The sequence below is a fragment of the Dendrobium catenatum genome, unplaced genomic scaffold (assembly GCF_001605985.2).
Source record: "Dendrobium catenatum unplaced genomic scaffold, ASM160598v2 fragScaff_scaffold_1470, whole genome shotgun sequence".
Lineage (NCBI taxonomy): Eukaryota > Viridiplantae > Streptophyta > Magnoliopsida > Asparagales > Orchidaceae > Dendrobium > Dendrobium catenatum.
In genome coordinates, this window is record NW_021319932.1 from 2,284,061 (window position 1) to 2,295,400 (window position 11,340).

The window sequence follows — 11,340 nt, forward strand, 5'->3', positions numbered from 1 at the left end:
CCTTAGATGGTTTGGTCACATAAAACGGCGGCCTTCCAATGGCCCAGTTAGGAGTGTAGAGTTATTAGATTTGACCTATGTTAAGAGAGGTAGAGGCAGACCTAAAAAGACTTGATTATAAAATATTAGGAATGACCTTTTTTTATTAGATTTAAACGAGAATTTGACATTTAATAGGACACAATGGAGAAAAAGGATTCATGTAGCCAACCCAACGTAGTGGGATAAAGGCTTGAAGTTGTTGTTGTTGTTGTTGTCTAGAAAGTTGCAAAAGGAATGAGATAGATGTTGTAGCTTGTCTTTGTTGCCAATTTGTTGCGAAATTTTCTAGTTCAATATTTAATCATTAATTTTTTTCTTTTTTTAAATCAAGGTTTTCCTTTTTTATGTTAATTTCTAGTGCTGAAGTTGTCGGCTTCTTGACCACTATCTTCTTTCTAGTAGATGCCACCATCTTCTTTTTTAGGGGATCATTAATACATATTTACTTCACTTTTGTCGTATAAACACTTGCTTTTAGTATTGGTGAAAGACCGGTCAGCTTGGAGGAGAGACTCCATGTTAAAGAGTCCATTAGCTTAATAGAGAGTTATATCTTGGAAATTAAATAGAAAAGAAGTTATTTTTTCAGTCTAGCATTTCAATATAGATTTTTCATGTTTTGGATTTGGATTTTCCAATTTAAGATAAATTTTTAGTATTGGAGTGGCCAACTTTTTTATCATTGACATCTTCGTAGTAGTTTCCATCTTCTTTTTAAAAGAATCATTCATTTATATTTTTGCCACTTCTATTCGAAAAGCATTAGCTTTTGGTGTTAGTGAAGGGGACCTGTCCACTTGTATAAGTAAAATGAGAAAATAGGAGAATAGAATATGAAAGATTTTATGATTAAAATTTACTCCCTTATTATCTGTTACAAACTAAATAGTCCATAAATAGATGAAGAAACAACTATCATGAAAATAAGTAAATAAAAAAACTAGTCTTTAATTCTAGAATCCAAAATTAACTACAGAACTGAAATGAATACTGTTGTCCATGCACTCTGGATTGCTCAAGGAAAGTTGATGTTTACAAATTGCTGGATTGTTATAGGCGGAAACGTTATTATCATGAATTGTTGTATTGTGGTAAATAAAAAAGTTTTGGTTACATATTTGGGATTATTTCAACAAAAAATTATACCTCTTGCGTTACTATTTATGTAATACAAATATATAATTACATCAATCAAAAAACAAAACCACCAATTGCCATAAATATTTTTTTTGGAAAATATCAAGCATGTTATGAAATCAAAGTTCATAAAAAACTAAATCATAAAAGAAAACCACTAATTTCCATAAATAGTTTTTTGGAAAATATCAAGCATGTTCTGAAATCAAAGTTCATAAAAAACTACAAAATTTATTTATGAACTTAATTTGATGCCTAAATTTCTAATTTTGTAAATAATTTGAAATCTATATTTGCATTCTAGTGTTTTACCACATAACTATCATAGTTTGCATTCATTAAATTGATCATATAGTTTTAGTTCTTCTACATCATCTCATTTATTATTAAAAATTAAAATAGAAGTTTGAAGCTTAATGCATAGCATAATACAAAACTGAAAGACAAATTGTTATATATATGGAATATAAAATTTTGTACATAAGGCATTTGCTCCGAGATTTATCTATGTTGATGACCAATATAAGAATATCAAGTGATTTTCTAATCAAATAAATCTCCTCTTCTTACACCAAGAGTAGATCCTCTTCAGACCCCCAAACATAGACCCACAAAATATTAAATTGATTTTTTTCAAAAGTACATTTGTTATCCTTCTTGTTGGCCACCTAGAATAATATTGGACAACTTGACATTGTTGATGATAAGATAATATCCCTATAGAAGCCTCAAAATCGATCATTCTTAATTTAACGGTAAGCAAGATTCAAAGGCATGTTCTAATAGGATAGAAAACATGAATGACTATTTCATTTGATGAACACACATGAACATAAGAAAATCCATTTTGCTTATGATAAATGAACTGGATCGGCTAATATTTTTTAAAAACAAGTTAAAAATATAGAAACATCTTACGTACAAACAATAATTCATAATTTGGATGGAATGAGCATAGAAGGAAACAAAAATACTTCCTCACATATCATGTACAACAATTGCTTGACAATCTTTATAATTTACAAAAAAAGTTCCACTAGTGTAATTGAATATCCAAAAAATATTGTTGAGCTTTAAGATTGGAAGTTAGATAAACTGATTGGGTGATGAAAACTAAATTTATAAATGAATGGAGGGTTAATATTAATATTGAAGTAAATTCCTCCAACATGATAAACTAAAGAATGCCTTTGACATAAAAGTCGAAACATACTTGAAAAGAAAAGCAATAGGCAAATATAAATGGATCTTTACAATGATCATATTCTATATTTATAAATGCTAGGGCTACATGGTCTATGCAATTGATTATAAAATACAACTTTCCCCTAAAACTATCAATATTGCTCCTAAGGGCACACAAACTACTAGAAATTATAATGGACAACAATATTTTCAATGTAATCAAGCTAGTCACCTTGCACCTCAATGCCCTCATCATGCTCTAGCAAGAGTTTGTTAGGCAGGATGAAAATATAGGCGATCCACTTAATAGGGTGTGAAAGATGATCTTTAATGTTCTTGGGATGGGCAGTGAGGTTATGATGAATCTTGGAGTTATTTATCTAGTATAAGATGCATAATCACTAGCTTCTAGACTATTGATGATTGGAAGAGAACTTTCTTCTATGCTTGTGCTTCTTGAAATAGCATGAAATGCAAGTTAGCATTATGATGGTAATAACACTATAAAAGTAGTATCTAAAGCACCTTAACGAGATACAATCTCAAAGCTAAGCCATATCCAAGCCCTCAATGTTGCATGGGTTAAAAAGAAATCTCTATCATTAAAAGATGTATTTTACCTATTTAATTGAATGGATATTCTGATATGAAATGGTGTGGCAGAGCATTCATGGACATTATTAGCATTAACTTAATGACATAAATGTTTTTCATATACTAGAACCAAAATTTATACTTATAAACTTTAAGAGCAATGGTATAATAATGACGTATGTGTTAGTACCAGAGCTATTAACAAGATCACTATTTGATACCCATTTATGATGATATATTGGATTTAGTTAGTAGACCTAATTATTTTTTACAATCAATTTTAAAAGATCACAAGATTAAACTTTTACCTAATGATGATTGGACATTTCTTATTTAGATTGAAATAAACCGCTCAAACCTAATAAACTAAAGGATGCCTTGGACATAAAAGTTGAAACATACTTGAAAAGAAAGGAAAATACAAATAGATTTTTACGATGATCATCTTCTAGATTTACAAATGCTATTCTTACATGGTCTAAGAAACTCATCAAATATGAAGGGGCAGCTGTATTAACTTAAGCAAAATTGAAATAATGGATTCATATGATTATCAGAATTCATATGAATTTCCATGATGGTTTTGCTACCTGTGCTTATTACCCCAAAGTTTTTTTGGTACAAGCTCTTCCATATACAGTAGTTTAAAGATCAAACAGTTGTTCTTAGCAAAAAGATATGCCATGAAAGGAAAGGATGTAAAATAAAATAAAATAAAAAAGGAGTATGACAGATTATAAGATGGACCTTATTTTAGGGCATTTTCTTGTTACGTAGTTGCAAAAAAGCCATAAAGCAGTTGTAATGTGAAATGAATAGTTACATCTCACAGGAGCATAATATACATAGACTCACAATTATATTAACTAAAGAGTTGCATGGGTTATTTTCTTGCTCTTGTTCATAGCATTGTGTGAGTAGGTGGGCTTTGTATCTAGTGATGGTGCTGTTGGAATCATGGTTTAAAATTTTGCAATATGAGGCCCGCCTTTGCGCAATTCAAGTAAAAAACGTCTCGATGCTTATGCCTCGAGTTTTTTTTATGAGACTTGTGCCTCAATTTGGTACAGGCCCACCTCTCCTCACTGGCATGAGGCTTACACCTCACGCTATACATATTAAAACTTACATAAATCTTAAAGTAAATGCCCGACATTGGACTCTATAGGAGAGGAGGAAGGGGAGAGAGCAGTTCATCATAATGATGATTCAAATGAAGAACCCCTTAGTGATGACAGTGGTGATGACTTACAAGTTCTTATGTGATATGTCATTGCTATTTATGTTTAGAAATTGGAATTATATGTTAATGAAAAGAATATTGGGATTTGGGAAAGATAGAATTTTGAGTTGAACTATATTTCATGTTGTCTTATTAATGGGATATTTTGATTTCACTTCATATCATATGCTTTTATATGTTTTATATTATTCACTCATTAGTATATAAAATTTTTATCATTTTATATTTACGCAATCTTTTGATTTTGAGGCTTACGCCTCAAAACGCCTTGAGGCTTACGGCCTCGCCTCACGAATGAAAAATGCCTCAATACTCGAATACGCAATTTTAAACATTGGTTGGAATTGTATTTGATTTTGAATGTCCACTTATTGCCCAAGACATTTTGATAAAGTGAAGGTGGGACTATATTCAAGCCTTCAGTCTATAAGACTTGTAACTCTTGCTACATGGTTGTGGCCATTTTGCATCGGTGGCTGCATAAGTATAGCAATTGGGGTTGTTGGGTTATATAGTGTGGGTTAGGGTGAATATATGTTTTGATTTGAGGTATCCAGTTCGGAGAAATATTTTTATTAGGTGTCAAAGTGGAAAGAGAATGGGTTGATGTTGATGTGTTGGATGGGTGGAAGTCTGTGGGTAAGAGTTGCATTAAGAGAGGTTTTTTAACTACAAGGCATGAGGGAAAATCTTATGGTTAGGTTGAATAGGGCTTGGTAGAGAAATGGGAATGGTAGAGACTGTAACTAGCATGGTTTCAAAGAGTGTCTAGTCACATAGTGTGGTAGTTTGGTTTCGAGTAATAGCACGCGAATAGTTTCAAAGAGTTGTCGACATTTACATTCAACAAGCCCGTTTTGTTCAAATATGAAGGGGCAGCTATATTACCTTAAGATACACATTGAGAGAGTATTACTTGAAGGGTGGAATTAGTGTATTCACCATCACCACCGATTCATCATGTAACTTTGAGGTTAAATTGTCTTTCAACCATGTGTTGGACATAAAAGAAAAATTAGAGGTGATTTTAAATATATTTTTCACGAGAAAAAACCCAGCAAAAATAAGAATAGTTACCACTGAAGGAAACATAATATTTATCATCATTAATGCAAATGGTTGGGGAAGGACCCCATACATCATAGTGAATAATTTCTAAAGGTCAATGATGGCTCCTTGGCATAGAGGATGAAAACATAAATATGTGATATTAAGCTAAATGAAATGAAGTACAAAACAATGTAGTTTAGGAAGTACATATTTCTACATTGTTACTTCCTAGGATGGATAAAATAGAAGAGTTGGAGTGGCTGAGTAGATGATGCTAGAGAACTGGAATGGATTTAGCTAAGACTAAGGCATTAGCTAAATTAGTTTCTTCACTTTAAATATTAGAATACATATCATAAAAACTAATTGTTTTGAGATTGGTTCCTATGGCAGTCTTGAATGCTTGATAGGTTGGTGGAAGATCATTCAAGGGCGCATAAGATGATGTCTTATGGAGTGAGAGGAGACCGAATTACTATTATAGTATCAAAGTTGGCTTTAATGTCATATAATATTGATTCAAGGTTTGATCTTTCATGGAGAGTGAGAGGCAATGGAGTTCATTTATCTAAATGAGTGATGCATTAGAAATTTGTGGATTGCAAACAACATTCTATTGTTGTCCATATTTTGGTGTAGGAGTTGAAGGTGAAAACATAGGGTAGAATACGAGAGGAAATAATTGAGTAGAGACTAGCAGCTAGGTTTTGATCTATCAGCAACCATGTGTAATATTGTGGGTTAAGAGTGATTAAATCGTCATCATGAACATTGTGCTTAGTTGGGCAAGGAATTGAGCCATCCAAAAATCCCTCAAAGCCATTAGCTCTAAAAAAAAATTTAGGACTTCTAATCTCCATGTGGAATCCTACTCTAGTGTGAGTTGAATGTGGATGTTTCTTTTGATGTCTGACATCCCAAAGTTGAGTTAAGATGGAATGAGGGTGTCTCCTATCTTAAGAGGAAGGCTTTTGACATTGTTAGGATTGTCAGTCATGGCCAGTCCCAAGGGATCCATGACACCGCCAAGGGGGAAAGAGAAAACAAACATCATCATTACAACAAATGAAGCAAAAGATAGCCAAATTAATCTGTAAATCGGAAAATTGATGCTCTAAAATGGTTGGTAACCTTTGTACTTCTTCATGTCCTCCCTCCTGCGATTGCGGTGCCGGGCCCAATCCGAGATGCTAGCACAATCCTCACCTTCAGCTTTGCCTTCCGCAGGCCCCGGGATGATCTCAATCCGTAGCACATGGTTGGAGAAGTTACTCGAGTTGAAGGCAAATTCGAATTTCTGATCAGCGCTCGCGCGTGAGAAACTCGGGTCCATGATCGTGCTCCCGTTTCACAAGATCCACCTCACTCCAAAACCTTCCTCAAATCCCTTGCTCATTACCCGCGTCGCCGATCGCAGGCAAATCCTCACCTCCACCCAAAATCGCGAATTTTTATTGCCTCAGTTTAGCTGATGCAACTCTACGTTCCGTATTGCTTCAAATCTTGACACCTGCGCTGACCCTATCCGGCGAAGATTGGGTATATGGCAGGTACGAAATTTAAATTTGACAGCCCGACCAGCGGACCCGAAAATAACCCCTCGTACCAAAAACTATGTATAATTTTCAAATAAAGATCATCGTCTTTCACTTCAGACATGATTTGCTTGCATATACTTCATCTTCTTCCACCGACGATACTTCATCTTCTTCCAAGTTCCAAACTCTCCGTATTTGCGTTTCATATACTTCAGACATACAATGCCTAAGGTTAGTTTATTTTTTGATTAACAACGCCTTATCTTCTTCTTTTTAAATGTTTAGGGTTAGGGTTTACCGAGGTAAAGTCGTATACCGAGCAGTACCGAGCATTACTAACACTTGGTATTGGGGATTAATGGTCAGTATAAGCTTAGATTAAAACATAAAATATTTATTGATATATTATAGAGTTATATACACTAGGTATTGCTCGGTACCGAGTAGTACCGAGCATTACTAACACTCGGTATTGTTTGGTATTGGCGATTATTGGTCGGTATAAGCTTAGCTAAAAACTCGTACGGCTCGGTACCGAGCAGTACCGAGCATTACTAACACTCAGTACTGCTCGGTATTGGGGATTAATAGTCGGTATAAGCTTAGTTTTATAAGCTTAGTTTAAAACATAAAATATTTTATTGATATATTATAGAGTTATATACACTCGTTATTGCTCGGTACCGAGCAGTACCGAGCATTACGAACACTCAGTACTGCTCGGTATTGTTCTGTACTGAGCATATTTTGTATGTATAATTTAATACTCTGAATGAATTATCTTTAATACTCGATATTTATTATGCAGAGATATACTCCAAAGATTCATTTTAGATGCCGAACTTTGACTTTTAGAGAAGTTCGTAATCTACTTGTTCGGAGATTTGGAGATCCCTTTGTTGAAAGACTAAGGCTGCTGCAAATTAGCCAATTCCTGAGGGTACCCCTAATGCCGCAGAATGTTCCACTTATATATATGCTGCTATCGAAGTGGGATATGAAGACTAAAAGTTTCATTATTAAAGGACAAAGTCTGGAGTTCACATCTGATGAAGTTGCATTACTTATAGGCATGTCGAATAGGGGTATTATTTTTGACGTTGGAAGTGCCAGATCTAGTGGCAAAACTTCAAATGACATTCGCCATGATATTGAGAGGATGGATAATACAACTCCAATGGAAGATTTATGAAAGGATTCGTCCTTTACCTACTATCCAACATATTTTATTCAATGGAGAACTTCCGTATACCATCATCTATCTTGGAAGTTGTCAAAAATGTTGATAGTTTTAATAAGTATAACTGGCCTGAATCAATTAGGGGTTTCCTAGTTCAAGAATTCAACATTGTTGCTACAAAACAAGTAAAGGGATCTGCACTGGGTTATATAAATGGTTTTGTCATTATTGTAATTATGAGTTCAATAGATCTTTGGTTAATTTACAAATTGTATAACAAAGTTAAATTGTCTTCATTTGTACAGATTTGGTTTCTTGAACATACAACAATTGATGCTGCAGAGGATGAACTATCCCATCCACGTTTTACTCGCTGAGATGATAACTTCATCTATAGTGAGAAAGATGTAAATAGTATATTTGCTGACCTTGAGGATCATGAGGTATCATCACTACATTTTTTCATTTAAATGTATGGTAAAATTATATGTTTAAATGTTTAAATTTGATGAAATATTATATTATATGCAGATTCTCAAAGAATTCTGAGGAATAATAGATGATGAGAATGTTTTATTGCATAGTCTTTCTTCAGCCAGTCCAATACGGGTGGAAAGCCCAATTAGGGTAGCTTGCCCACCAATAGATGAGTCATTTCCACCTACTAGGGTTGTGTTAGGTCCAACACTACCGTTGCCAGGTCCCAAGTCCTGGATGAGAAAAGTGGAGGGTTGTGTTAGGTAGTCGACAACCAGCGTAAAACTTGTCGAATAATAATGACATGAATCCTTGAGCATAGGTTGCGGCGTGATACTAATGTTTCTCAAAATCAATTTGGATTCATGCCGGGTAGGTCTACTATGTAAGCTATACATTTATTAAGAGGTTTGATGGAGAAATATAGAGAAAATAAGGAGGATCTACATATGATATTTATTGATTTAGAAAAAGCATATGATAAAGTTCCAAGAGAAGTGCTTTGGAGAGTTCTTGAAAAGAAAGGAGTCAATAATGCTTACATTCAAATCATTAAAGATATGTATGCAGGAGCTATTACTTGTGTTCAAACACAATGTGGATTGACCAAGTATTTCCTTATTTCATTTGGGTTACATCAAGGATCAGCCTTAAGCCCATATCTTTTTACTTTAGTCATGGATGTTCTCACTAGAAATTTGCAAGAGGATGTACCTTGGTGTATGCTTTTTGCTGATGATATTCTTCTTGTTGATAAGACTAGAGAGGGAGTTGAAGGTAAACTTGAATTATGGAGGTCAACATTAGAGACTAAAGGTTTTCGCTTGAGTAGATCTAAAACAGAATATATGGAGTGTAATTTTAGTAGTAATAGACCTAGTGAAGGGATTGTGACTTTGGGCGATCAAGTCATTAATAAGAGTACACATTTTAGATATCTTGGATCTATTGTTCAGAGTGATGGTGGAATAGATGGGGATATTATCAACAGAATTCAAGTTGGATGGTTGAAATGGAGGAATGCATCGGGCTTGTTATGTGATAGAAAAATACCCCTCAATAGACCTAAAAAGACTTGGTTAGAAAATATTAAGAATGACCTTTCTTTATTAGATTTAAACGAGAATTTGACATTTAATAGGACACAATGGAGAAAAAGGATTCATGTAGCCGACCCCATGTAGTGGGATAAAGGCTTGATGTTGTTGCAGGGTACCTAGTCCGATAAGGGAGGCAAGCCCACCCAAACATGACTCATCTCCACCTAGTCCAATTAGTTCAGTACGGGTGGCAAGCCCAACTGATTCTGATTCATCTTCACATCCTAAATCAAGTCCAGTAAATGATGAAACAAACCTGAGGATATTAAATCAAGCAATATACAAGCTGTTTACCGAGGATAAATTTATGAAGAAGAAGGTAGCATAGGTGGAAGCAACCAATAGTGACCTTGAACAGCGCATAGTGATTCTGGAACAATCTATTTTTGATTTGAAAGAGGAGAATTTTGATTTGAAAGAATAGATAAAAAAGAAAGATGGCTTTATTTTGCAGTTCTTCCAAGATCAATTTCTTGCTTATTTTAAAACTTACAAGAAAGAAATGGCTGCTGGTTCTTCCTCATCAATTACTATATCTGAAAAGGATGCCACCCTGAGTGAGGATGAGGTTGATCCATCCTTACTAACCGGCATTGCAAAAAGAGTTCAAAAGCGAAATGCTAGAAAGAGAAAAGTTGTATCCACACCTTTTACAATGGGTGATAGTAAGAAGAAAATTAAACTAAATTTGGCATCCAAAGAGAAGTTTGGTCACTCAATTTCAAGTGATACTCCAGCAATAGCACCTGAACCTGCTCCTGCACCAACACCAGCTTCGACACCACCTCCTCTAACTGAACCTGCTCCAACTTCTGCAAGTGAACTTGCACTAGCACCTGAAATAACTCTTACACCTGCACCACCTCCTACGATTGAACCTTCTCCAACTTCTCCAAGTGAACTTGCACCAGCACCTGAAACAGGTCCTACACCTGAACCAATACCTGCAACTGATCCAGAGCCTGAACATGCTTCTGTAAATGATGTTGAACCTGCTGCTGATAAATCTATGATTGTTTATGAAGTTGATGATTCTAAAGAAATAGAATTGAGACCTGCACCTGAATACTTAGATTACCCAGGCCGATCATTAATTAGTGAAGATAAATGCCTATTCATCGATAATGACCTGAAACAATTTAAGGATAAGTGAGTATTGAACTTATACCGACCAAATTATATCAATACCGAGTAAAGCTCGGTACTACTCGGTATTATATTAAGTATGCTCGATACCATATCAATACTGAGTAGTACCGAGTAGTACCGAGCTTTACTGATCGGTACTACTCGGTATTATATTAAGTATACTTGGTACTATATCAATACCGAGTAGTACCGATCAGTAAAGCTCGGTACTACTCAGTATTGATATGGTACTATATCAATAAATACCGAGTAGTACCGAGCTTTACTAACCTGTACTACTTTTTTTATATTAAATAGACTCGGTACTATATCAATATCGAGTAGTATCGAGGTTTACGATTATCTTTTTGTTTTTTTATTCATCTTTTATAATGAATATTTTTTTGAATTATCTAGGAACGATACTATTTTTGAGTTTGGAAATATAATAATTTTTAGAAGCCAATTGGACGAGTTATTAATGTCAGAGGAGCTTGATAATAATCATGTTGATGCATTTGGTCATTTATTAATCCAGAAGAATGCACTTTGCCCGGGCTTAATCAACCTTTTATTTTTGTTTCTAGTTTCCATTGGGTTAGTAAACAATTTTTAATCCTTGAGTTTGCTATTTCTATTTATTAGATTTAAACATGTTGGAATTAA

The 11,340-nt window shown here is 34.3% G+C and overlaps 1 protein-coding gene across 1 annotated transcript; it reads left to right on the forward strand.

Annotated features, from left to right (window-relative positions):
- Positions 1-10,048: 10,048 nt before the first annotated feature.
- Positions 10,049-10,699, forward strand: LOC110116381 (protein TsetseEP-like). The gene has a single exon (XM_020849923.1). The coding sequence runs from the start codon at positions 10,049-10,051 to the stop codon at positions 10,697-10,699; it is 651 nt and encodes a 216-aa protein (XP_020705582.1).
- The last annotated feature ends 641 nt before the right edge of the window (positions 10,700-11,340 follow it).